The sequence below is a fragment of the Meriones unguiculatus genome, chromosome 3 (genome assembly GCF_030254825.1).
Source record: "Meriones unguiculatus strain TT.TT164.6M chromosome 3, Bangor_MerUng_6.1, whole genome shotgun sequence".
Classification (NCBI taxonomy): Eukaryota; Metazoa; Chordata; class Mammalia; order Rodentia; family Muridae; genus Meriones; species Meriones unguiculatus.
The window spans coordinates 75,013,390-75,041,226 of NC_083351.1; the positions used below are offsets into that span (position 1 = coordinate 75,013,390).

A 27,837-nucleotide genomic window follows, 5' to 3' on the forward strand; every position below is an offset into this window, starting at 1 on the left:
CTGGTCAAGCTCCATCCTGGTTGAGGCTGACATTGTTACTGGTCTGCTGGCTTTAACATTTGGGGTACTCAGGCCACACTTTTCTGCAGCAGCCTCTTTATCTTCAAATTTCTGTAAAAGAAATGGCAGGCTGTAACCATCTGTTAATTGACAATTCTTCCTTTCCCAAAGGAAATTTACCAAGCAACCTAAAGCATCAGGGGCTACAAGGGCACATTTGCATAACAGACACATATTAAGTAAAGAAGGAAGACTTTGACTCTCCCCTCACTGACCAGGAAAAATAGACAACCTGGCCACCATCATATACTATGGGTTACTCACCGACCTGTAGCACAGGACGCCCCTTCTTTTTCTGAGACCTATAATAAGGACCTCTGTGTCCCTTCTGAGTCCACACATTTCTGAAATTCTTCCCTCACAGACAGCAACTTAGAACAGACGTTTGTCACTGTTTAGGTCTGCTCCAGAATGCCAGAGGGCCATGCTCCCTCTGAAGGGGCTAGACAGGGATGTGGCTTCTAAATGAAGACATGGCTCCTCTCCTAGCTCGTGTTAGCTCTGTGGTCTGGGACAGGATATTTCCAACCTCCATAAGGCGTGTGTGTGTGTGTGTGTGTGTGTGTGTGTGTGTGCATCTGTTTATCTATATGTCTTCACATTTTCTCTTGTTTCAGAGGAAATGGAACATCTTTGCCTCACCCATTGAGATTCTCAGAGAAAAGGCAGATTAACAAGAGAAAACCATGCAAATACATTCAACATTCAAAATAGAACCCATGGCTGAGAGCTCCTAGGCCTCAAAGACAAACCTACTACCACAATATTATTAAATGAATGTAGTACTTAAGTGCCCTCTAAAGACATATCTTTACCCATAGATTAGAACAGTGCTCACCATAGAATGGTTTTTAGATGTGGTTGGTGGTTAATGCAGAAACTCATGACTGGTAAAAGTGCAAAGAATAAGTGTCAGCAGACTACTCAGCAGTAGTCAGCAGACTACTCACAGACTACTGTGGTCCATCTACATCACACATCCTTCCTCCAAGGTGCAGGAAATACTGTTAATCCCACAGGTGCAAGGAGAAAGACTACCGACCCAAATCGTGGCCAAATTAATTATTGCAAGCTTTTTTATTTGTATATACTGGCTGTCTCTCCCTAAAGATGAGGTTCAAGAAATCAGCACTGGACATGGTTAAGATAAGGATTTTTTATAGTTCAGGAGCAGGGGGTATGTCAACGGGGGAATTAACAGGCAAAGAAGCAGGGCTAATAGGCAAATAAGCAGAACATAAATATTGGTCACAATAACACATCATCATTCAAGGTGGTCATAAAACAAGGTGGCTATAACAATCTTTGGAATAAAGACATGGTTGCTATTTCCTGGAACAGGCAGTACAGAACCATCTGTAGTTAAGGTTACAGGTGGGGCATAGCCCAATCCCTGAGAATCAGATTTAATCATAAACAGGAATGAACCTAGTTTGTCTTTACTATAAGATTGTCTTCAAGCCTAAGATGAGGCAGGCTGGTTAATCAGTATCTCTGAAATAATGTGAAAGGAAAAAATTGTACTAAATAAGTGCTCTATGATTGAGCCATGCCCCCAGCCTCTTACAGGGGCATTCTAAACAGATACCAGGGAGCTAGATATCCGAGAGGACTGAAGGGAAACAGCATCTCCTGGACATGACAGGACCAGTGAACTTACATAGGTGTATATAAGACCTATGCAGGATCAAGCAGCCAGTATTCCAGGGTGGAAGGTAAGGTAGGGTGAGTGCTCCTGAGAAACTGTCAACAGTTTCTGTGTGCTAATGGAGGACTCGGGTTTTTCTTAACAGGGTGTGGCTCCTGGTAGGTCCACCATGGTACAGTGGATTGTCCCATGTCCATGGCTATCTTGGCAGCATGAATTGGACTCAGTAAGGTATGAAGGAGGAGGAGGAGGGGAAGGAGTGGGAGGAGGGGGAGGAAAAGAAGGGGGAGGAGGAGGGGAGGGTGAACAAAAGTGGAGGTAAACTTGGGAGGGAGTGTGGTGTGAATATGATCAAAATACATAGTAGGCAACTATGAAATTCTCAAATAATTAGAAAATATACACTAAAAATTAACAAATATATTAAGCTTGTACCACATATTTATGTGACAGATGTGCCTTCATAAGTGAATAGGGAAAGCTATGTATGTATGTAAATGTTGTAGACCATTGTGTAGAGCCACGACTTAGGGAGAAGAATGTGTTCTGAGGGTAATAAACTGAGGTGTCGGGGGAGCTCATCAAGGCCTGCTTGCATAGATTTTTCTAGACATCCAGATGTGTATAAAATTTCTTCCCTCCAGCATTAGGAGGGGCACCTGTCTTATTAAGATCTTCAAAAAAGAAGAGAGTGGGCACCCTGTGTTTTATGGCCTGCTTCAGAACAAGTAGGAGTGGCTTTCCTGCTTCTGCCTTTTCCTCAGCCACAGTTGGGAGAAGCATGCTCTCATCCACACTGCTACAATGTTCAGTCTCCAAATAAAACGATCTTCTGATGTACTAGTTACGCTCTCATTGCTGTCACAACATGATGGGCAAAAGCAAGGTAAAGAAGGAAGGTTTATTTGGCTCTGTGTGAGGTAAGGATACAATAACGGCTGGGAAGGCGTGGCCGCAGGAGCAGGAGGCAGCTGGAGCAAGAGGCAGCTGGTTTTCTGCAGTCAGGAAGCAGAGGGTGATAGAGGCTGCTTTTGATCAGCTCTCTTTCTCCTGTTTATTCAGTCCCAGACTGCAGCCCATGGAAGACTGTGGCTCACATTCAGGGTAGGTCTTCCCAGCTCAATTAACAGACTGCCCAGTGGCGTGTTTCCATGGTGATTGTCAGTCTCATCAGCTGACCTTCCTAAAAGATGTCTTGAGTATCAAGGGGTTAACATTTCAGTACACATAGGTTAGGAGATGCAGTTGAACCCACAGCACCATGCTTTGGCCAAGCTCAAATGCCGTGCACTTCTGAAAATATCCCTGACCCTTTTCTACATTTATCCACAGAAGCTTGAACATAATCTCTATTGCTCCCGCACACCTGTGACCTTAAACTGCCTCCACATTTCAAAACAGAAATCACTGAAACAAGAACCTAGAAGCAGCTGCTTTTGCTAAAAAGCATTGTCTCTGACCTGCAAAGTAAATGAAGCAGGATCAAAGCCCAGCATGACATCTTTGTTTGTATTTTTTGTCTGTGCTTTAGCTGAACGCACAGAGATAAATTGTAGTCCTTAATCTTTCCTCTTAAGTAACCTTGAATTCCAGGAAAACCTCCCAGAACATTCCCTCTACTTCCAGACGAGGACAATTGCTCAAGAAAGTGGGCCTGCACCCTCAGCAATTAATAGCGCAAACATTTATTGGGCTGCAGTTGCCGTGTAGCAATGTACTGGACCATTTGCAGGCTAGTGTGAAATTGAGAAAATGTTGGTTCAGTGATGGGCAGGACTGTGCCTTGACCAGGACTACATGGTTATGCATACCTCTTCCCCATGTTTCACCCTAAACCTCATCTCAGAAGACATGGGGTCCTTTCCCCAAAGCATCCACATTGCTTTTTGTCGTCATTCATCTCTTTGACTGGCATATTGAGATGGATGGCTAAGTCTGGCTTGTTTTGGTGGTGCCTTGGCATCTGGTTCAGATATTTTGATGCTTCTGATGCTGTTTTCTGAAGGGAAAGCTGACCTTCCCCGGGAGGCCTCTAATGTTCTCAGCCAGTGTCCAGTCTTTCTTGGAGGCCAGAGGATGGGAAGCATCATTGCTTCAACATGAATTCTCCTTGACCCTAGAACCTGCTGTGTGTACATGGCCATTCTCTGCCAGGACGCTCATCCCAGGAGCTAGCACTGCATTCTAAAAGACAGCCTTGTGGACCCTTTGATCTCTGACTGCTGAAAGCATCACCTCTCGCTGCTCCCACAAGAGGGCTGGGACTGTTCCAACCATCTCCATCCCTGTCAACGTCTTCCCCATCTACAGCAGCTAATCTGACATTTTAGATGCAGCCCCTGATTTCTTTTCACAGGCCGCTCAGCCACTTTGTGGTTTTGATTAGGAGATAGTGCCCTGTGTGAAGAACTAGGTCGGGTCACACCAGTTAATAAAGCTATCATGGCCAGTGTGAGCGCGACACACAAAGGGAACAGGAGTGCGCAGCTGTGCTCTTTGCTGCACGAAACCAGGCAGTGTGCACTTGGGCAGAGACCTTTTTGATGTCACAGGGCGAGGGATTAAATCATAATTATGTATATCTAAATTGCCTTCCAGCAGGCCTGCTAGCAGCTCTTCATTAACATCACAGCAGGTCCAATTCTAGCGCAGACTGACCATCCTTCAGCTGCTGACACCCAGCCTGCAGAATGCGTCAAGAATTAAGCAGGGACCAGGCTGCAGGGAACACCAGGTGCTGTCTTTCCACGTTTGCCTCAGTCGTGTGTTGATGAATGTGTGTGAACCCTCTCTCTCCATAGCCCTCTCTCCAATGCCTCTGATTCCAGTCCTCCAGGCACTGTGAGAAGCCAGTAGCTGTTGAATTGTTGGAGACAACCGATCAGTTGGGTGTTTTAGGCAGACTTTATTTCTTAGAAACATTTATCACTCAGATGGTCACGAAGCTAGACCTCAAATAACTCTTCAAATGCCCATAACATCTTAGTAGTTCTCCCCAGGAAGGCTGAGGCAACAGGGGGTGGGGGGTGGGTTGGGTAGGATTTGGGTGGAGGAGGAGGAGGGAATTTATGGAGCAAAAATGCTGGTCTGGGAGCTATGGTGTTTCTGGCTCATATAGCTGTGGAGGAGGATTTCCAGTCGATGGCTAAGAAACCTTCGGATTTAACTGACTCTTATTTTGTAAGTTGCTCCATTTTCTACTGGAAATGACCCCACAAGACTGCTTTCCCCAAATACCTTAACTTTAGGGCACTGTAAGCAATCCCTAAACAGTGACTTGCAATTGTACAAGAGGAGGGCCCTGGTCACCTCATACCCACCTTCTAGGGTAACCTTCATGAGGCCATTTTTCTACCCACATTAAGGCATCTCCAGACTTTAAACTGAGCAGTGCTTGGCTCCCAACAGAAGCACTGAGATGGCAGAGGCAGGTCACAGTCTAAGGAAGCAGGTCACTAACCTAAGTGAGCTGAGAGGCTTATAAAGAATGCATCCAAGCTTCTGCCAGCAGAACCACAGACTGATTCCTGGCAGCCGGGGCTGCCGTTTCTTTCTCCTTGTGACTTCGTGGTGCTAAATTTTAATTTGCTGCACATCTTTTTGTGCTGTCATTGATTGCTGTTTGCAGTTTCTGTTTTTAATTTGTTAGTGGTGAGACTGGTGGTCTTACTGTGTTGCTTAGGCTGGTCTGCAATGTCTCTGGACTCAGCTGGTGCCCTTGCTTCAGTCTCCTGGGTGATGGGATTATAGGCATGTACCACTGCACCTGGCTTACTTTTAATTTCTAAAAATCTTTATGTATCTGTTTCATAATCCAGACTACTTTAGATTCCTTATGGAAAACAGATGGTGGAGGTGGTCTCAAACTGTGAGTAATTTTCAAAGTAGAGAGCATCTCTATCGAAAAGTTCCTTAGTGCACCAGAGAAGAAAACCACATTCATCTTCTCCAGTCAGTTGTCTTCTGTCTTTGGTTGACAAGTATCAGAGTGCTTTAAAATGGTAACTATTCCATTGTGACTCTCTTAGAGGGTGTGAAATTCTTGCTAGCATTAAAACACAGTTAGCAGGGCGGCAATGTTTCCTGTTTAATTCTGTCCTTGTTTATCTAGAGGATTGTTTTCCTCTTAGCTTGTATTAGTCATAATTTCTGAATAACAAATCCAAGCTCTGGCTGCTTAAGAACCAACAAACATGACTTCGTGAGCTATCAGAGGGCCAGTAGCTGAGTGGTCCAGCTGAGCAGCTCTCCTCTTGGGGCTTGGCTGGGGCTGTTGATGCACTTACCTGGCTGTGGGAAGAAGTCTTCAGCCAGTTCTCTGTTGGTTCCTGGCAGGAGGCCAGTCCCTGTCCTTTGTCCCTCTCCCTGCGACTTACAACTTGGTGCCAGCTTCCCCAAGGAAAGTGAACAGGAGGCATCAAGAAGTAACCATAATGACTGTGATGACCAGCTCTGATCCTATTCGTCATCTCTTGTCACCTTCCAGGAAACTGGAGCTGTGGGCTGCAAGCAATGAAAAAGGAAGGGCATTTAACCCTATTTTAAAGTTTTATCTCTTAATGAGTTTTACCTTGTTACTGAAATTCCCTACTTGTTGAAGTGTCACTCTTGGCTTTCTTTTAATTTTGTAGACATGGTTTTCTTTATTTCTTGAATGTATTTACATTAATTGATTACATTTAAAATTTTCATTTTATTACTGTTATTGTCTAGGTGTGAATGTATGTATGTTTGTATGGATGTATATGATATGAGGGAGTATGCATGGAACTTAGGGAGTCCATTCTCTCCTTCCACTGTGAGTTCCTAGGCCAAGCTCAGGCCCTCAGGCTTGTGCAGTGCTCAGCACCCCCTGAGCCATCTCCCCAGTCTACTCCCCACATATGCATGTGCAATGTGGTATATTTTAGTGACACACACATGCTCTGCCTCCAGTATACTTTACTGCCATAAAAAGAAATCAAGCCCCACCACTGAGAAACTGGATAAGGAAAATGATGCACCCAGAATGTCGAGTTGATGTTATTGCTGTTTGTCAAGTAACATTTCCAGGCACATTCTGGAAGGTCAGTATTCCTCACCCTGACTGAAGTCTCTGCTCAGGTAACCAAGTGATGGGTCCTCTCCTCAGGTTACTGAGCCAGCCAGTGTGGTGTCTTGGTTACACTTTGAAGGACCCAGAACTTTGTAGCTTTCCGCTTGTGTTCCAGGTAAGGAGTTAGTCGTTTCTGCCCGCAGCACGCCCAGTTCTGAGCATGTGCACAGCCTTTTAGACCATCAGCTCTGTGTTGGAGCTGTCAAAGCTCCCTGTGAACATTTTCTTCTCAAGATCCTCCTTTTTACTGTTTGATCAAACTCATGTTGGTTCCAACTGCTACTGCAGTCTCAAACAGCTACAGTGTTAAAACATTCTACTGATTGTTTTTGACCTCAAAAGTTGAATGAAGGTAAGTAACATTCTTGTGTGTGCAGTGACAGTTTTTTAAAGGAGCTTTCAATACACATCGCCCCCGTGTGTGTGTGTGTGTGTGTGTGTGTGTGAGAGAGAGAGAGAGAGAGAGAGAGAGAGAGAGAGAGAGAGAACGCATATAGTATGTGTGTGTGTTTTTCATCCATGGGTGTACATGTGAAGGCTAGAGATCAATGTCAAGTGTCTTTCTCTATCATTCTCCATCTCTTTAAAAATATTTTTATTATTATGTGCATATGTATGTATCTATGTCCTCCATAGGCTCATGTGTTTGAACACTTGATTTCAGGTTGGTGGTGCTGTCTGGGCAGTTTATAGAACTTTTAGGACATGGAGACTTGGAGGAAGTCCATCACTGGCTCTGAGAGTTCATAGCCTCGCCCCACTCGCAGTTGGCGCTTTGCTTTCTGTGTATGGTTAAGATGTGCTGTCTCAACTTCCTGTCCCAGCCACCTGCTGCTGTGTTCTCCCTGCCATTACAGACTCTTGGAGTCATTTTGTAGTCTTGTAGTCTCTTGGAGTCATTTTGTAGTCTTGTAGTCTCTTGGAGTCATTTTGTAGTTTCTTGTAGTCTCTTGGAGTCATGGTATTTTATCACAAAGACAGACAAGTGAGCTAACACATCCACACACATCTCTTTGCTTCAGCACCACATTTTCCTACTCACTGTCTCTTATCCAACCAGTGATTATATCCTATCTATTTGATTCCCCTTCCACTCAGGAATCATTCTCAGCTTAGGTATTGGTCATCTACCATGTGCCAGTGATTGATCTAAGGTTTGCGGTTACAGAGAAGAAAGAAAAGAGGCCTTACCCCCACAGTTAAGTTATAGAGCACGTCATATGCGTTGACTTTTCAGCCAACCTGTGCAGATCTTGTCAGCTGGACCTGGGATCTGAGGAACTGAAGGATGGGTAGACTAGTGCAATGCTGTAGTCAACCTTAGTTCAGTTTCTGTGAACTTTTGCACACAAATGTAACAAAGAAAGCAATGATCCAAGAGAGGTTGTTTGAGCTCAGAAAAACCTGTAAATAAATGCCAGTAAGTACATATTAAATATTAACAGGGCAGCCCTTTCCCAGAACTTTTTGAGGACAGACGAATTTAAACAATTGCCTGGTACACACTATGCATTATATCTGGGAAACCACGAAAGCGAGGCAGAAAACCATATCGAAATTCAGGGTACACTGACCAGGTTGGGTTCTATAGCTATGTGTTCTGGCATCCAACAAAAATAAATGCGTCTTATAAATCGAATGTAAATGTTTAACCTGGGAGGCAGGAAACTGTGTCCAAGAACAATCCAGGGAACAAAGTGCACCTGAGGTAAGGGCCCTCTGCCTTTTTCCCCGGAGCCTCTCTCACACCCAAGCCAATGTTCCCTATGGGCCATTCTTTAGACTGTGTTCCAACAGATGGTCGTAAAGCTGTGGAAAAAGTAAGAAGGGCAAAGATTTAAATAGGTTTTAAATAGGTGGTCCAATAAGGACTCATTTAGAGGGTGAAATCCAAGTGGAGACCAAAGGTGGGGAAGGAGTGATCATGTTTTGGGATATTTCCTAATTCACATCTCTTCTATGCCATGGCCTTGGCTTAGCCCTGTAACCTCTCTAGTCCTCTTGATACCCACTTGCATTTCATTATGCATTCTCCTCCCCAGGTCATATTTCTAAGTCAAACTCTCATACTCTGCTCTTACAATCACTTAGTGGTTGCCCTGAATTCTCCAGAGTACAAAATTCAGGTTCAATTAAATATCCTCACCTACAAGCCCTGTGTCTGTGTGGACCCTTGTATCTTCCAGGTCTCAAAGTACCCCAGCATAGAACTCAACAACAACAGAACACCAAAACTTTATTGAGTCTGTTCTTTTACTCATTCCCCCAAAATATAAAGGGCCAATTTCTTTTTTTTTTTTTAAATGTAAGTTTGAGATGTACTTTAGAGAACCTGGTTCCCTTTAAAACAGCCATTCATTCAAAAAGTGCAGGTTTGTAACAGGTTGAAGCATTCTAATCAGGAAGCTAGGAGCCAGTCATGCAGATGAGCGACATTTGTATCTTAATGAAGAGGGAATGTCCATGCATTATTAATAAGCTGAGGGCTGGTATCACAGCCTGGCTTCTGACTGTGCGAGTTAGATGGACCCCAAGGCCTGTCAGGATGAGTGCAAAGCTCAGCACCTTTGGAAAGGGAACCTGTTTGCAGGAGAGGGACTTGCACGCACATTTTCTGAACTAGTCCACAAGATCTCTTGGGCAGACTTCCAGATTTGGTAGGGGTGGGAGAGTGGGGGATGGGGGTACAGCAGGTTGGAGGAGTGTCAGGCCACTGAGACAAAGCACAGCCTTGTTCCTGCCCTTGTCCTCATGCTGTGAGGCAGGCTGGGAGTACAGCCTACATCATACTTTGCAAATCTGAGCAGTGGCTTCCAAGGACACACAGAGGGATGAGGGCAAATGAGTGCCAGGTAACAATCAGTAGACCCATTTGGGGAACTAGAGGAAGTATAGGGTGGGAAAATAATGAGAGGCGCACCAGTCCAAGCTGGCAGTTCCCTGAGAGCGGGCCAGACTCCAGAGTGCCTTCCAGAACTCTCACTACTGGAGTGGGCGTGGGCAGTTCCTCCAGGATTGACATCTAGTAAATTAGAACAGTACCAAAGGGTTGGTAAGGTGGATTATAAGTGAGTATGGAGAGTGTTTAAGATATGCAGTTACCAGGTAATGTTTTATGGTCTTTTCCTTTTTTTTTTCTTTTCTGGAATGATGTTAAAAATAAACGAATTCACTGTTTGAAAGTGATGGAGTTGCATTCCAGGACCCTGGTCTCCCAGAACTGACAGAGCAGTCGAGAGCTTGATCTGATTAGCTGGTGGGTCTGATCCTGCTGACAGAATACCTTTTTGTTTGCTTTGGAGTAACTGTTCCAATAGTGTGATGGTCAGAGGGTGGGGACAGACTGGGGACTTCCCAAACTTACAGAGCACGTTGAAAGGTGACCTGTGTTCTTGCTTGCTTTCATGTTGTCTGTGGATTGCTCACTTTGTAGCTTACCAGCTGCTGGCAAATCTGTGGAGAGGAGACATCTCTCCCACCTATCCTCTCTGCAGCTGAGAATGCTGCTATTCCGAAGGACAGTCCTTCCTGGAGACTCGGGCTACAGACCAAATCCGATGCTCACCTCCCTTCTGAACTCTGAGCGGGATCAGGGATAGTGAGCAACCATCTTGAGTATCTGCTGGGCAGGGTCTGTGTATCCGGAAACCACAGAAGTGGAAAAAAAATACAAGAATGTCCTGACCATTAATACAATGTGCTTTCTAACAATGTCTATCACGCCTGTGCAGACAGTGTCGGCTGAACCACACAGGAGGCGTTGATGGCCCTTTCAGGGTCAAAAGGCTCACCACCTGGAGCTTTTTTCTTATACCTGGCTGGCTTTAGATCTTGTTTGAATTGCAGTAGCATTTACCTTCACTAGGATCACAGAGTGGTAAGGAAGTCAGCAGGCGGGGAGGGGGATAGAAAGCTGAAAGACTGAGTTCTGTACCAGTGCTTCCATGGTTGATGAATGAGATCTGAGTTCCAGAGGATAAAAGTCTAAATTCTGAGGAATGGTGGTGCACAGTGAGTAATGGAGATGTGCAATAGAAAAGGGGGTGGGCTCTGCCAGATTAGGGCGTAGGAGCAGAGATGTGAACCCCTTGTTTGGGCCTTTAGAGAAGGTTTCCTATGAGTAATTCAAAGGTCTGACTTCAGACTTATGCATATGGGCTTACAAACACTAAATAAAACAAGGATCCAGAGGAAGAAAAGATGTGTGAACCGAGGAGATCCAGGATTGGGGTTTGTGATGGTTAATTGACTGGGCTAAGAGAGGCCTGGATAGCTGATAAACATGGTTTCTGGGTCCATCTGATGATTAGCCCTGACCAATTCACTGCTCAGAGCAGATCTACCCTGGCCGTTTCCAGAAGGCACCACCCAGTCCGCTGAGAGCTCTGATGATAGAATAAGAAGGGCCATCACGGGTAAACTGTCTAATCTGAGCTGTCCAAATTCTGCCCTTAGGCAACAAGCTCCTTTTTTCTGTACCCCAGGGTTTCCGTCAGAGCCCACCACCCTTCCCTGGGAGATGCTTCAGGGATTCCCTTCCATCTTAGGTATTCACATTTGAGCCAGCCCCCCCGCCCCCAACAGCTAGTATTCTATTCAGATAGCAGTCTCATTACACATGGTCCAAGAACACTCAAATAAGAACTCTCAAATAAAATTAGATGTTAACGATTGGTCTTCAAACAGCCAACGATGCCACGTTTGCCTATGATCTCTCTGATATAAAACCACGTCCACCCCTCAGTGGCCACCAAACCATTCAGCACAGCTTCCTTAACTGTAAGCTGTCTGAAGCTACCAGTTAGCACTTTGAATTATTATTTTTTTCATGCTCTGAATAGCTGTAGGGATTTCAGCAGGGGTAGGGAGAACAAACTCAATCTTGGCATACTGCCAAAATGTGGCCAATCGGGGCTTTGAGTAAGTCACCAGCCCTGTAGTCTTCTCCATGAAATTAGGAACTAATTTGGCATGGTCTAAGGTAGAAGATCCATCTAGCCAAACCGCCAGCTGAATGTTGAGCCGGTCTCAACATTTTATAAGAAAAAATACAAGTTTTTTTTCTTTAGTGTGAGCTAGCCTAGAAGTTGGTCTGTGGCCCAGACTGGACTTAATCTGTGATGCTCCTTCTATCTCAGCCCCTGAGCACTGGGATTATAACGTGAGCCATATGCTTGCTTTTCATTCTTGTCTGTTTTCAATTATTTGCCTTTTTGTTTCCCTTCATGTGGCAAGATGACTTTTGCCAGATGATAGCCTCTTGGTTTTAAACTTTAAGCTGCTAAAACTGTGTGAAACGCATTCTTTCTTTAACTTTTTATTGATTTTTTTTGTGAATTCCTCATCATGCACCCCAATCCCCTTCATCTCTCCTTCTCTCCATACCTGCCCTCTGCTCTTGCAATCTCTCCCCCCACAAGGAAAACAAACAAACAAACAAACAAACAACAACTTAAAAACCACCTTGCTGTGGAAGCTGTGTCTCACAGTACACCTTTCTGTTCAAACAGTTTTACTTGCAAATGCTGGTTGCAGTGAGTCATTTGTCTGGTTTGAGGCCTCTGGCTTCTGCTACATTTTCAATACTGGATCCTCACCAGGGCTCCTTTCTGATAGCCTGTTGCTGACCTGGAGAGACACATTCTTGCTCCTTGTGAACAACCTGGTTTTTGGGATTCTGTTACAGCAGCACAGAACAAATCGTGCTACTGGATGAGTCTTCACAGGTTGCTGAGTCCCTTGGGCTCAGGAGTGGTTCTTCTGCTTCACTTTCACTATGGCAAACTGTAGGGCTGTCAAGTTCATCCCTTCATCTCAAGTACTTCAGCTGGCTCCTCAGTCACACAACCTTCTCCATACTGTGGTGCTTTGAATAGGTATGGCCCCATCAACTCCTAAGTTTGAGTGCTCTCCCATAGGGAGGGGCACTATTAGGAGGTGTGGCCTCGCTGGAGTAGGTGTGGCCTTGTTGGAGAAAGTGAGTCACTGTGAGGGAGGGCTTTGAGGTCTTCTATGCTCAAGCTATGCCCAGTGTGGCCCACAGTCCTCTTCTGCTGCCTGTGGATAAAGATGGGGAGCTCTTGGCTGCTTCTCCAGCACAATGTCTGCCTTCATGCCAACATGCTTCCATCATGACAATAATGGAGTAAACCTCTGAAACTGTAAGCCAGCCTCAATGAAATGTTTTCCTTTATAAGAGCCGCCTTGATCACGGTGACTCTTCACAGCAATAAAACCCTAAGACAAATACCATGGTCAATTACTGGCACCTCCATTAAGTTGTAATTGGCTAACAGTTACCTAAAGCCATTGTTCCTCTCTCTGGATTCCTCAAGGATTTAGCATGATTGACAAAGTGAACTTGCTTTGGGATGCTGGCTACAGTATTCCTTAGCTGATCCACGTGGTGTTCTTTCAATGAGATGGTCTATGGGGCCTTGCCTTCCAGTTTCCTTTTCTTAACCTAACAGTAAGATACACAAGGGTCCCCAGATGCAGCATTCTGCGTGGCAAGGCTGAGACACTAGTTCTGTCTCAATCACTGAGTAGACATTTCCATTCTCTTCTCTTGGACTTTGGCATTTTGCTGCTCTGGGAAGTTGAATGGTTGGGACAAAAGCTTTCTAAAGTCCATCAGTGTTTTCTGCCCTTAGCAGGGTAAGTTACTATAATGGCTAGATCAGAAATGTCCCTCAGAGTCTCTCCTGTTAGAGGCTTGGTCTTCAGCTTGACACTCTTGCAAGGTAGTCGTACCTCAAGGAGGCTGGCCTCAACTCAAGATGTCAGGACACTGGGGCTTTGCTCTGGAGGGGACACAGGGTCTCTTGAAGGATACCTTGGTGTCTGTACTCTCTGTCTCATCTGCCTGTCTGTCTCTGCTTCCTGGCTATCATGATGTGAATAGGATTCATAACAATGAAAAGGTAACAGATTACTAAGAAATGAAGGACAATCTCTGTGGGACCGTCTCCTCCCTATATTCACTTTATTTTATTTGATCTTATTTTTGAGATTATAATTTAATTATAATATTTTCTATTTCCATCCCTTCCATATACCCCTTCCCACTCTTTCTGAAATTTATGGCATATTTTTACTAAGTATTATTGCATTCATTTATGTATATGTAGATGCATAGACATTATATATATATATATATATAATCCTACATATAGCCTGTTCAGTCCATACAAAGTTACTGCTACATATGTTTTTTTTCAGGGCTGACCACTTATCACTGGACAGCCAATTGGTGTACTTTTCCATGGGAAAGGATACCTCCCTGAGGAAAATCTTTTTCTGAAACAACTTTTGCCTTCAGAGACCGAACTCTTGCCAGACCTTGCAGCCCACCAAGTTAATAATAATATACCTTGAGAGCATTTACAACTATGTACACAGCCTGTTGTCTCACTGTACACTTGGTCTGTTTAACTTGCTTTAAGAAAGCAATTTAACGGGCTGGAGAGATGGCTCAGTGGTTAAGAGCACTGTCTGCTCTTCCAGAGGCCCAGCAACCACAGGGTGTCTCCCAACCGTCTATACTGGGATCTGATGCCCTCTTCCGGCATGCAGGTGCACATGAAGTCAGAGCACTAATAAAATAAATAAATCTTTAAAAAAGTTTACTAAAAAAAAAAAGCAATTTAACCAGCCATACTATGCCTCGTATTTCTCATATAATAAGCTTTTGTGACTGAAGCTAAATGCATAGCTTTAATCTTAATCTGTGTATTCTGTTATGCCCCTAACCTAGTATAAGTGTGTGTGCATGCATATGAGAGAGTATTTGTGTGTGTGTATATGTGTGCATGTGTGTTGTGGGAATCACTTGTTGAAAGGAGCAAACTTAAAACAGGTTGAAAGCAAACTTAAACAAAACAAATATATCCCATAAATATTGGGAGAACACGTGGATATTGGTTGGTAACGTCTGGATGTCATTTTGACTGCTGTCTGGATTAATAAAGTCATTTTTCCCCCCCATAAAACTGTTTAAAATCTTTACAGAAAAGAATTTCTTATTCTTCCCCACTACTGTGTTCTGTGCTGTTCAATAAACACACAGCAAAGCCCATTGTTTGAAACAGACATCAGACGCACACAGTAGACAGACAATAGACAGGCCACAGACCATGACAGAAGACACAGGGAGAAATGTGGAGAATTTAAATATGGGCTCAATCTTTGTGTAATCTACTTCAAGACGAAAGCTCTTTTGTAATTCCTTACTGTGACATCGACCTGGAATTAGAGTCTAAGGAAAGTTCCCTTCTCCTAATGTCATCTGAAGGCTGCTTGGGGATGGCTCTTGAAGTCCAGGTGCTCCTTAACAAGCTTCTTTTTGCAGGACAGAAAAGAGGAGGCACAGGCAGAGAGAGCTTTCCTTCCTTTGGACAACTCTCAGCAGGCTATTTTTATGAAGGGGTTAGGCCAAGAAGCTCCTTGACTTCCCAGCAGCAGAAAGGAGAAGAGATGTCATCAGTGAAGGGGCGAAGGAAGAGCTGGCCAGTGGGTGCTGGATTCCTGAGGCTGAGAAAGCGGACAGGAAGCTATGGAAGCCATGTTCTTCCACCTGGGCCTGGCTCCAGGCTCGCAGAGGAACATGTGGAGGCTGGACACCAGGGCCTGGAGGTTGTAGATGACACATGGGGACACTAGAGAGGACTATCACAGGACAGGGGTGACTGATTAGGAGACTTTGATATTATCTTCACCCTTTTTCTCCTCTTCTGCAACTGGGTCTTGTCAGCACAGGAAAGAAAGGAAGCCTTCCACCCCAGAAGGAAACCTCAGTGACTGTGTTGGGATCCTGACAATGGCAAGAGGAAGCTCAGAACTTGGACAGGCATCTGATTTAGGGTAATTAAAACCACAAAAGAATGTGACATTGTCCCCGTTCTTATTTCACAGAGCGATTTGAGAATGTGTGAGCAATCATGATCAGACTTTCTGCAGCATAGATGGGACGAACTCCAGGCCTCCGCAGAAGGCCTTTCAGCCGAGGAAGTGAAGGCCTGAGAGTTAATGAGATTCAGAGAATGGCTAGCAATGAAATGCAAACTTTCACTAGCAAATTAAAGGGAGCAGTTCACGGGATCAGCCACCTAAGGCAGTTTTCCTGTCTGGAGGAAGGTGGAGTGGTGGAGAGGAGGACCTCCCTTATCAGTGGACTTGGGGAGGGGCATGCATGAAGAAGAGGGAGGGAGGGTGAGATTGGGAGGGGAGGAGGGAGGGGCTTATGGGGGGATACAAAGTGAATAAAGTGTAATTAATAAAATTAAATTAAAAAAAAACAAAACTAGGACATTCTGTGGGTCTGGCCTGGTCTATCTCTTCTAGTTCTCTGGCAGCTTCAAGCAAGAAATCATAACAGGTGTCTGAGGGCCACTGGCCTTTCTAACCGGAAGTAGCTGTATGCTTGAGCCAAGAGTGCAAAAGAACAAGTCTTCTCAGTTGTGACCAGGGCTCCTCAAAGAAATAAACATGGTAGAAACAATACTGTTGGCTAGGTACAAACACACACATACACTATAAATACATAATTTTTATTCCACGTCCGGCAGTGACTATTTCTTATGCTTTATACAGCACTGTTGTTGACCAGGAACTATCGTAGTACCTTCCATGTCACAGATAAAGGAATCTGAGAAGTAGGGACATTATCAAGCCCCTTGTAAAAGGTGGTTACGCACATACTGCCCCAACTCTATTCTACGGTTATAGAATCTGAGGATCTCTGTGGTAAGGAAGGATCTCTGGCCTTCCCCACCTTGTTCCCCAGAGCAGGCATCTCTGACCACCTTCTGAGCTGTGCCTTCCACATGCCTGGAGGCTTGGGGCCTCCATATTTCTAAGGATGAAGGAATCCAGTAAGGAAGTAGAGGGAGTGGGCCTCGCTATTTCCCTCAGTCGATTCATGTCCCTTGTCTAATATTTCTTGGGATGTTGTGAACAAATATATCTCCCCCTTCTTAGACAGGGTACCAGCTATAATCCAAGTAGCTCCCCAAGTTCAAGTTGTGGAACAGTTTATTGGGCTCTCTTGCCGAGCACTTTAAAGCAGCTGCACCACGGGAAAGTCTCAGCGTGAATGTTGACTCCTGCACAGCTGCATTGCTGACACTTCCCCCTTCAGTTAACGCCTACTTACCATGTGCTCTACCACTCCAAAGACCTTGAGACCATGTGCAATTAGGGCAGAATTCCCCACAGTGTACAGAGGCATAGGAAGGAGTGGCTGGCTTCTCCAGGGATGGCCCAATGACCTTCCATGCCATCCCTTCTGAGGGAGCTTCAACACTCAGCAGACGCCATCGCAAGAGTCTCCTGCAAGTGGTCAGAGCCACTCTAATGAAGATGAGCTTCTGCTTACTCTTTTCTAAAGGTCCTTATGCCTTATAAAACTTTGAGTACATTTGTATGTTTCTCTGCCCTCCTCCTCTTGACACAGATGCCATAGCCAAGGAGCCCTTCATGCGTTGAAGGAGAAAGCTAGTTTTCTCTCTTGTACGGGCTAAAGTGACATTCTGAGCTGTGATACACCAGAGTCTGGAAGTATGTTCTCTGCTGCCTTTGGATGGAGGATGCTTCATTTTTGACAGCTATTTCAGTCTCTATTCCTTTGGAGGCTTATGATTCTTATCTATCTATCTATCTATGCCGATGTTATGACCCATGTTATTCAGACAGCCAGTCCCAGAGAGAGGCAGAGATAGGGAGGAGGCTTCTCAGATTAGGCCCAGCAGTGCCTCACTCTGAGGGCCATAGATACGACAGAGGGGCTAGAAGGGCCAGACTGCCAGAGAACATTGCTGCTGTTCATAGTGGTGAGGTACTCTCTCTTTGCCATACTAGACAGATTTGGTTCCATATAGAGAAGGTGACAGGGGCTCCCAGCTTGAACCTTGGTGCCAAGCAGTGCAAGGCCACACACTGGGTCTTAGGCACAGTCCTTGATCTAAGCCTCTGTATTCTTGGTGAAGTGGGAATAATAGTGTCTCTCACAGGGTCATTGTAGAGATTTAATAATTTAACACATATTAGAAACATTAGGTGTTCAGGAAATGGTGTCTCCCATAAGGCACTAGCAATCAATCACAAAATAAAACAATAACAGAAGCCAGTTAGAAATTCTTCCCTGGTTTCTCTAAGTAAATAAATTCTTGTGAAAAAAGCTTGGTTTTCCTGTGTGGAGTTCTGGAACATCTATGCAGGGTCAGCAGGAGTCTGCAGCCACCTTCGTACAAGGGATCATGGATAATGAGAACTCCACTCACCTACAGGTGCCCGGCTTCATCCTTTTTTCGGTTTATGCACACACAGGCTGAGATACATTTGCAAATTCATATGCGGTTTTTACAGGTCATTGAATTCTTGGGACCCCAGGGACTCCTGTTCCCAGGTATGTGAACACCTTGGCAGTATTTTCCATCACAGACATGAGCTCATGACAGTCTTTAGCCAGGTATGTCCCAACAACCCCTCAGGTCACATGCATTCCTTCCTCCTCATGCTTCATTCTGTTCACTGAAGTCCTTTCTGCTGTTTTGCATCTTAGTTCACTTTCAGAAAGCTTTCCAGCTCAGCTCCAGTGGCTCTCGAACCTCATTACACTCTTGGTAATTAGCTCCATCTCATTACCCAGCCCTGCTGGAATAGGATTACTTGTTTCCAGGTGTAAACCTATGCAGTGCATCTTTCTACACCTCTTCAAAATTCCAAGCAGGCCTTGTGCTGCAGCCAAAGCAGGACAACTATTTCCAGCTGCATAGAGTTCATTACCACGTCTGTGTCAGGAAAAGAGCTCCGTTGTTTTCCACATCTGGTCACATGCTTACTAATTATGTACTTCTTATAGCAACTGTGTCTAAATAGGACAGAGTTGAGATCTCTGTGGAGCCTAGCAATTCTTTATGTTTTCCTCTTCTTGGTACCTCATTACCCTCCCTCCACATTATGCCCAATTTGTTTTACATCCATGCCACATTAAGACAATTGCTCTCAGGTGTGCATTACAACATACTGTGCCTTTCAACCCACACTTCCTTGACCAGAACACAACTTGTTCCCATATTCTGTGGGAGGTAAGCCATTTTCCCGTCTCTGTTCACATTTAGCCTCGATGGATAGAATCCACTTGGACTTGCTGAGTCCGTTGCCTGGACTATGGTCTGCTTCATTCTTTGTCAGCCTGCTTTTGTGCCCTGGTCCTGGGGAGGTAGCCATTGCCATGTCTCAGAGCAAAAAATTCTGAATGTAATAGCCCTGGTCCATTCACAGAGCCCTTGAAGCAGGGATTCATTTGTTCCATCAGGAGTTGACAATGCATGAGCTGCCAAGCTTCGCTGGCAAGTGAAGGCACACAAACAGTGATAGTTATGAGTTTCCAAAACTTCAAACAACTTAGAGCTGGGTAGCAGGGAGTCAGGCTGAAGATTTCAGTCCTTAATCCTATGCAATGGCTTCCTGACTGAAAGGTCAGTGTTTGTTAGAGAATTGAGAGAATGTATGGACTTAGCAAAAGCAAGATCACTCGTTTCAAGAAGCCAATGAAAATGCCAAATCACACCATAAGGACTATTCTGGTTGCCACTGCATAGCTCTTATGTCTCCTGAGCTGTAACAGGCAATCATATGCAAAGATCCCATGTCAGCTGAATGAATTACTTGTGTTTGAACGCCTTGGACAAAGGACCCATGACCTCTTTCTGTGTACAACTGGCATTTCTGGTCTGCCACCTTTGTAGAACGAGGGATCCACTCTCACAATGCTCTCTGAAGCAGCTCCTGTGCCTGGATACTGCTGGCTCCCACTTCTCCCACCATTCCTCTCAACCCAAGTTTCTCCCCCCTTTTTTCCCCAGGAAACCACCCTGAACACTCAGCATAGGTGAGGAGGAACGAGGGCAATGATCCAAGCTAGGAGGCCTCAGCCACTACAGAGAACTTCTAAACAGAAGTGGTCCACTCCAACAGCTCTCGGCTCCTCCTGCCACCCCTGCTTCTTGGGTGGACTCTTAAGAACCTTGTTTAAGAACCTTCTTCTCCATGGACACCCTCTGCATGCATTCAATTTCTTCTGACAGGATTCTAAAGCACACAGCTGTGTTGCTCTCCTTCCTCTTCGAAGGCCACCCTGCAGCTGCCTGCTGGCTCCTGGCCTCACTGCCCACCTGGTTTCTGGCTCAGCTTTGGGTGTGAACTCGTTGGGTTCTAGCCCAGCTCCTAAATTCGATAAGAAGGAGTCCTCTGTCTCTGTATCTGGGCCATGTGTGGCAGCAGTGCCACACATCAGGTCTCGGGAAACGTTTGCTGGATACAGTATAGGAGAAGAACAACATACAGCACTTACGCTTCTCAAAACAGGTTTTAATTTTTAGTTATTCCCTTCCAGACCAAAGTTGTTACAAGCAGGTATGAAAATTCCTTCCCTCGGGGGTCTCTGAGTGACTTTAAATGGCCAGCCCTTCTGGCTTTTCTTCCCATGTGTGTTCAAGCATGTTCATTTATCCTTGTTGGTATAGTATTGCCCCCTGAGATCTATGAACCTCAAGTAGCAAGAGCATGAGGGCCGGGGGCAGTGGCAAGGTCCATATGGCCAGGAGCACTGCAGGTACCCGAATCAGGAACGGGCATTTCAAAAGGCTTAGCAGCTAGCTGGTTGTACAGAGTAAGTTCAGGACAGCCAGAATTACATAGAGAAACCCCGTCTCAAAACAAAAACAAAAACAAAAAACCTAACAAATAAAGAAAAGAGGCATCACTAGTAGCAACACAGGAAAAATGTCCCATTTTCCTTGCTCTCTATTGAACAGACATGAGATGTATTGCTTTATATTAAATACTTGTTGTTTTATTCCTCTCTGAATTTTTCAGTATTTATTATAATACTAATTGCTTAACTTTTTCACTGTCAAAATTTTAAAATATATATACATGTATTGTGTGTGTGTGTACTTGGTGTGTGTGTGTGTGTTGGTTTTGGTCAGTGTTTTATCACAGCAACAGCAGCCAACTAGGATAGGACTTGTCTGTGAGGAATGATTTAAGGTATACGGACTGAGGGGGGGAGGCCCACTCTGAATGTGGGGGAGTCATTCAATGGGCTGTCTGAAAAGGAGAAAGCTAGCTGGACACCGTGTTCTTGCATGCAGACGTCATGTGGCCAGCTGCCTCAAGCTCCTGCTGCCTCGACCTCCCTGTCAGGATGGGTCATACCTGTTAAGTGTTGGCCAATAAACCTTCCACTCCTGAGCTGCTTTTGTCAGGTGTTTTGTCACAGCGATGAGACCATTAACACGGTGTGCAGGGGAACATGAGGGCACTCTCAGTTTACGTTCGATGAAGCGGAGGTGAGATGGGCAGTTCTCCCTTTCAGTCTTAGCACTAGTTTGAAGTTTTAAATTTTGACTTTATGTGTAAAGTAGTTTTTCCTGCATGTATGTCTGTGCAGTACATGCATGTACTGCTTATGGGGCCAGAAGAGGCTTCAGGCCAGCTGGAAGGGCAGCTGGAACTGAAATCACAGAGGGTTGTGAGCCTCCAGGCAGGTGCTAAGAACTGAACCCCAGTCCTCTGGAAGGACAGCCAGAGCGCCTAACAGTCGGGCCATCCCTCCGGCAAAACAAAAAGGATGTAAAACCAACCAGCGGCCTGTGTACTCACTCACTATAGCATACAAACCTTCCCAGGGTCGGGATAAAGAACCGCTTTCTCCCCTGGCCTAGAGATCTGTTTTGGGTAGGGAAGCCAGCTGAGAAGCGCTTTCTTGATTTTGGCAATGGAGACAAAGCGCTGTGCACACACTTGCTTCACTAAAGTATAAACTGCACACTTGCTCAGGCCATAGGCCTTCTTAAGTAGTTTCAGGATGGCCGAAAGCTTAGGTAGCAGTGCGCTTTCCTTAAGTCCATTCAGCAACTTGCCGCGCCCTCCTCCCTGTCCCACCCCCATCCCCTGGGAATAGACTGCACTAAAGAAGTTCCACAGATATCCTGTACTGCAAACGTCCTAAGAGTTCCCACAGAAAAGCAAAACTAACGGGAAAAGAATTCCCCTTCTACCCACTGGCCAACAGTGTAGACAACACACTGCGAACCCCACCCCCACCCCACCCCACCCCCGGCTGTGGCGCAGCCCCTCAGACGGTGGTTATTTTCTTGTCCTTGGTGGCTTGCTTGATGGCGGCCTGCTCACAGATGATCTCCTTGAGCCTCTGCAGCCTGGTGTTCTGGGTGGTTTGGTCGCCCACGCCGGTCTGGCTGCGGTGCAGCAGCGTCAGGGCGTGGGTATACTCCAGCTCTGTGTACTTCACGCCCTGATCCACCACCAGGTTCAGGAGCTCGTCGGCTGTGTTGTACAGCATCTCGTAGTACTGCCTGGGAAATCAAGACAGAGCCTTGTTCAGTGTTTTCTCCAGCAGCACGGCGGGCTATGTGCACATTCTGTTATTTGTATGTTAATATGTTTACTTATTTCACACACCGCCACTGATTACCTGGAAGGCAAGTTCTGCCCACTCAACCTCTTCCCCGCTCCCTCCCTCACCACTGGAAACTCTGGGAAGCGTATGCCTTTCTTCTCTTTGAACCGGGATAATACTGTTGCCTACTTGTTAAGGGTATTAGCATGAACTGACTTATCTAGAGCACTTAGAATGCGGCGCTTGTAAAGATGCACTTTTACAGCAGTAACTAAGGGTAGTACTAGGCGGCTTGGTGTGCCCTGCCCATTAGCCATGGCTAACAGAAGAGGCTTCTGTTAGCCTCCGTGGGGAGGGTCACTGTTTTTCTTCCTGTGGGAAAGCTTTACCAAGGCTGATGGGCTAGAAGCAGGTAGAGTGGGCTGAAGAGATGTGGGCACCACAGTGACCCTACCCATTAAATTAGGACCACTGGCTCAGGAACTCGCATTCCTACACTCAGGGTCTTGAGTTTTTATTCTTCATCAGGGCTATCTTGGGGAAAGAAAAAAAACAAAAAAACAAAAAACAAAAAACCCCTTCAAACCTCACATTTTGGGAGAAGGAAGCCAACATTCCATATGGGAATATACTTCAAGAGCTTTATAATTGCTTTTTCAAGGAGGATGAGGTCGGGAAGAGTTCTGATGTCTCCGCTAGCTTTTCTTTTCTAACTGATGAGAACAGCAGAAATGATAATCTTGAGCGGTAGAAGGTGGAAGAATGAACCTGTTTGTTTCAGATGGGCAAATTACTTCATGAGTGTCCCAGGAGCACTCTGTTTGGCACTGTCAAGTGTGGCGTCTTCTGAAAATTAGTTTTCTGTTGTGGTTTCACATGAGGACTTACTTTAGCCTCATGAGAACGGCTATGGTGTGACTGTGGACACCATAACCATGGCTGTTGGTGGATTTTTGGTTGGCTGTGGAAAGCCTGGTTGCAAGAACCAGCAAGTGGGTGCAGGACCCTCAAGGCAGGCCTTTGAGCACCACACACTGCCTCTGCATCTTCCTAACACACTCTGCCTCCCGATTCATGCTGATGTGAAGAGGTGGTGCCCGTAAGGTCTTATTGCCCTAGAGTGATGGCCTCTCCACTATGATGGCCTACCTCCCCTTCAACTTTGAGCCAAAATAAACCCTTCCTGTTGTAGGGTGCTATCAGGTATTTGGTTACCACAAGAAAAGTAATAAACACATCACCAGGTATTTAGAAAGCATTGGCCAAGCACAACCCTGGTTGTGGACAGAAGTACCTCTGTGGAAGAGGACAGGACAAAGTCACTTTAGAGGATTCTGGGAAAACAGAATCATCAATAATCAGAAAACCCTTTGGGGCTGCATGTATATCACAAAGCCCATGAGCTTTGTGTTATACTCCATGTATATGAGACAGTAAGAAATCTCAGTCTAGAAATTATGCCATAGGAAGGAGCATCATGTGCTCCTTGTCCTACCGCCATCATACGCCCCATGACACACATTAGCTTCCTCGCTGACACTTTCCTTACTTTATGAATGAAGGACCTATATTATGTTTCTTAAGGACCTTAGTTCTGTTTACCTTAGATGCACACATGTGAGAGAAAGCTGTTTTAGGAAACTTCATGAAAATATCCATCTTATTTCGCTCAAGAAGAAGACATGTACACATTTGGACTTACCAAATGGAGTAGGAACTTGGGGCTCCGTGAAACCTGGACCTTCTAACCTCAGAATGTTTCATGCAGAACTATCTGGGTGTCAGGAGGCATATGGAGGCCTGCAGGCTTACAGCCTGGCACTGTAACGGTGAGAGGTTCCACACCAGGGTCTTTGGGAGAGAACAGCTACTAACCCCCTCCCACCTCCAAGATGCCTAAGACCTAGAAGAGCTACAGAAGTGGTAAACGGTTTGTGATAGTTTTCACTGAGATTAAGCAAAAATAATTGGAGTTCTCTGCATTATGATATTGATATTTTCATCATTTATCTTAAAAAGCAACACTGAGCCCATCAGCCCAGATGAAATTGGATTTCTTTTGAAAAGTCTGATGAATTGTTTCCAGGGAGACTGGCTGGTTTTCTACAGAGCCTGCTATTCCACGCTGGGAGTAAAAAGACAAAGATGCCTGGAACACTGGACCTGGACTGTCTAGTGCGATGAGTGACAAAGGGCACACCATTTAAGTACTTAATGTTTCAATATCCTCTGTGTATTGATGACCTTTATACATCCCAGAATGACTCTGAAGGCAATGGAGAGACTGGAGGAGTTCTGAGCCTCAGATGAGCAGTGCACCAAAACTGCAAAGCTGAGTTATTAAACAAAATGGACAGGTAACTGATGGCACATTTTCTATAGTCAGAGGAAAATTCCCCTATAACCATGATGATATATTAGATCATAAAGAAACATAAATATTTAAAGACAGAGTGAAATTCATTTATCTTTCAGAAAGCTACCTTACCCAGTAGTAAAGACTAATAAATGGCCAGAAGAACTGACATGTGGTGGGAAGGTGCTGTAAGATGCCCTAAAGAGAAAGTGGGAAAATGCCCCAAACCATGCAATTAAAATGAGCTTCTATGATAAACACTGATAGATTGAAATCAAACCCAATGGGAATAAATAAACGATGGGTACATACTGAGACTTCAGGAAAATAAAAGCATGGTTTTTATCTTCGAGCATTACAACAGCCGTCATAGCTTCCAGGGTAGCTCAGCTTACAGCACACAGTACGTGGCTGCCTGCACTGCATGCATTGGTGAGCAGACATGTGCTTTACATGTCTTCTAGCTCAGGACATACAGAAGCAGTCTCTTTACCAGGACTCCTTAGCACTGGGAGGCCAGCTGCTGGCTGTGCACTGGAAAGTCTGTTCTAAGGACCACTGGAGCATGGTATCATCCTGGTGACTGGGACATTTCATGACCAAGTATGTGCCTTCCCATGGTTCCTATTGCCCTTTGCTGCTTTGCTGTGTGTCTTCTGGTATTATGAGTAGACAAGGTTATTTGTGACTTTTCTGACTCTGTTCTGAAACATTATGACCCAAAGTGGCTTACGGAGGAAGAATTTACGTGGCATCTGGTTCTGTTGTGAAACCACTCTGCATTGCAGTGCCAGCCGTCAGGCACGTGTGTGTACAAACTGCTTTAACCTTTTGCTTTTAGCATTAGGGTCTTCTGACCTCTCTTTGCAAGCCTTTTAACACAAGGGTCAGGAAGAGCTTTAGTCCGTACCTGTCCCCCTCCCTCTCCGGTGTGCTCACTTCATGTCTCCATTGTGACTGAGGTTACTGTAAATGGTTTTGGGTTTCCTGTAGGGAAAGTGAGGGAAGAATGCCATCTCTTCCAGCCACTGCAATTTTCCTGTGTCTACAGCCCTTCATAGCAGGTCTGTGTGCAGGAGACAGACAGCAAGGCCCTGCTGGGCCTGGCCTAAATCCCTAGGGATGCCGTTCCCACCTGCCTTGTTTTACTTGGTGGGATTCAGAGTTCAGGGTTCATTTCTAAGTAGCTCCCCCGAGTGTCTGGAGGGTTAGTGCCAGTACCCCAGTCTACATTCTCTATATAAAACGACGTAGTATTATCATAAAACTTACACAGTCCTCCTGTGCATTATGTAGCCCTGGCAGACCTGGAACTCACTATGTAGACCAGGCTGGCCTCAGACTCACACAGATCTACCTCTTGAATGCTAGGGCTGAGTGTGTGTGCCGCCATGCCCGGCTCGTCCATGCACTTTAATACCCTGTTTAGATTTTGTATGCTACGGAGCACAACGTGAACAGACTCCAGATGGCTGCTACACTACTGTGCTGTGAGAATAAGGAGAACAAACTCTGCACTGGTATTTTTCCTGAATACTTTTGCTCTTTGGTTGGCTACAACATAGGAGGCAGAATCTATGGATAAGCACTTGTGCATAACTATGGCTAATGTACATAGCTATGTGTTGGGAGCTATAATTATGGTGCTAATATCAAACAATATTTAACTTGTAGATACATCTGTGTATTCAACCTTCTGAAATAGGTATCACACTTCATGCTGGGAGCAGCACAGTGGTAGAACATGACTTGCCTCAGGTCTTAAACTAAAGGGTTTTAAGACTTATACTTCCTCCCAAGCAAAGGTAACCATGAAAGTCTAAAAAGCAAGTGTTAACTGCAAATGCTTTCTGCAGAGCTAGTTCCGTTTGGCCATGCTTTTGTGTAACTGAATAAAATTCCGAGAGGAACTCACCCTGCTGAGCTAGGCTGAAGTGGAGTGAGCCTGCAGTGCGGCAGTCACACTTTGTTTACACAAACCTCACAGTTGCAGCCTCTGTGGAGCTGGAGGTCGGGCTCCAAATAGAAACGGTGGCATTTAACTCAGGAGTTTTTCATTTTGTTACCTACTTTATTTTTCCCTGTTTGTCTTCCCAAGGTGGTAATGGATGAGGTAAGCATTATTTTTAAAAGTTGGCTGCCTTTCTGATTTATTACTTCCTGGAGGAGGGGATAATCATGTGTTTTCAGTATGGTGCTTGTTGGTGGGGATGGAAATCAGTACAGCTGTTATGGAAGACAGTAGAGATAGAGAGCTTTACAAGCACACAGAACTCTCATATGACCCAGCACGCCAAAGGAAATAGTCATTCCAACAGCGAGATACTTGCACGTTCTTCTTTATTGCAGCAGTATTCACAATAGCTAAGATATGGAATTGATTGCAGTGTCTATCCCTGAATGCAACAATAAGGATGGTCTATGAACCTAACAGGTTATTACATAATAGTGAGTTCCAGGCTGGCCTTGAGCTCACACAGATCCGCCTCACATAAAACTCACACGCCAAACTCACACAGAACGAGGTCCTGGCATGAGAAGCTGACCTGAATCTAATAGTGGTGACTGGAGCTCCCCTACTTATATTTAGGTGATGATAGTGAGATGGCTTGGGAGGTAAAAAGGTGCGCACTGCCAGCCCTGGTGACCAGAGTTGAACTCCTGGGACCCATGAAACGCTGCCTGTACCAGCTGTCCTTGGACTAGCGCATGCACACTGGCTACGACTGTGTGTGCAGGTTGGCTACTGCTTTTCCAAAATGTTTACAACCAGAAATGTTTTGCCTCAGGTGATCTCAGTTTAGGAACTATATGCACATACTAGTGAGATATCTTCACAAAGGGACTTAAGTCTAAATTAACAAGTTTCCTATGCATTGGTTATGGCAGGAACATTGATAACATCAGGCCATGAGGCCTGAGGATCTCTCCAAAGGTTCCTGGGTAAGAAGGCTTTGTTTTGTTCTATTGTCAGTGTCCTTTGCTTTATACAGAAGCTTTTCAGTTTCATGAGGTTCCATTTATTAATTGTTGATCTTAGAGCCTGGGCTGTTGGTGTTCTGTTCGGGAAGCTATCTCCTGTGATAATGAGTTCAAGGTTCTCCACTTTTTCTTTTAATAGATTTAGTGTGTCTGGTTTTCTGTTGAGGTCTTGGGTCCACTTGGATTTAACTTTTGTGCAGGGTGATAAGTATGAGTCTATATGCATTTTTCTACATGTAGACATCCAGTTAGATCAGCACCATTTGTTGAAG

At 45.1% G+C, this 27,837-nt stretch overlaps 1 protein-coding gene and 3 long non-coding RNA genes across 4 annotated transcripts in view; 2 read left to right on the forward strand and 2 right to left on the reverse strand.

Annotated features, from left to right (window-relative positions):
* Positions 1-1,628: 1,628 nt before the first annotated feature.
* On the forward strand, positions 1,629-2,517 carry LOC110541435 (uncharacterized). Its single transcript, XR_002476011.2, has 3 exons — positions 1,629-1,775; positions 1,854-1,939; positions 2,353-2,517. It is a non-coding gene; the product is annotated as an uncharacterized LOC110541435 (long non-coding RNA).
* Positions 2,518-2,590: 73 nt separating this feature from the next.
* On the reverse strand, positions 2,591-8,320 carry LOC132653094 (uncharacterized). The gene is made up of 2 exons (XR_009590763.1): positions 7,995-8,320; positions 2,591-6,211 (listed from the first exon to the last, which is right to left on the reverse strand). It is a non-coding gene; the product is annotated as an uncharacterized LOC132653094 (long non-coding RNA).
* An 11,833-nt stretch (positions 8,321-20,153) lies between these two features.
* Exoc4 (exocyst complex component 4) overlaps positions 20,154-27,837 on the reverse strand; it is an 817,398-nt gene continuing 809,714 nt past the window's right edge. The window contains exon 18 of the mRNA XM_060380213.1: positions 20,154-22,183. Coding sequence (XP_060236196.1) covers positions 21,946-22,183 — 238 coding nt within the window. The 3' untranslated portion in view covers positions 20,154-21,945. The remainder of the gene's footprint in view (positions 22,184-27,837) is intronic.
* Positions 26,619-27,837, forward strand: part of LOC132653097 (uncharacterized) — a 103,239-nt gene continuing 102,020 nt past the window's right edge. The window contains exons 1-2 of the long non-coding RNA XR_009590765.1: positions 26,619-26,696; positions 27,473-27,526. This is a non-coding gene — a long non-coding RNA (uncharacterized LOC132653097). The remainder of the gene's footprint in view (positions 26,697-27,472; positions 27,527-27,837) is intronic.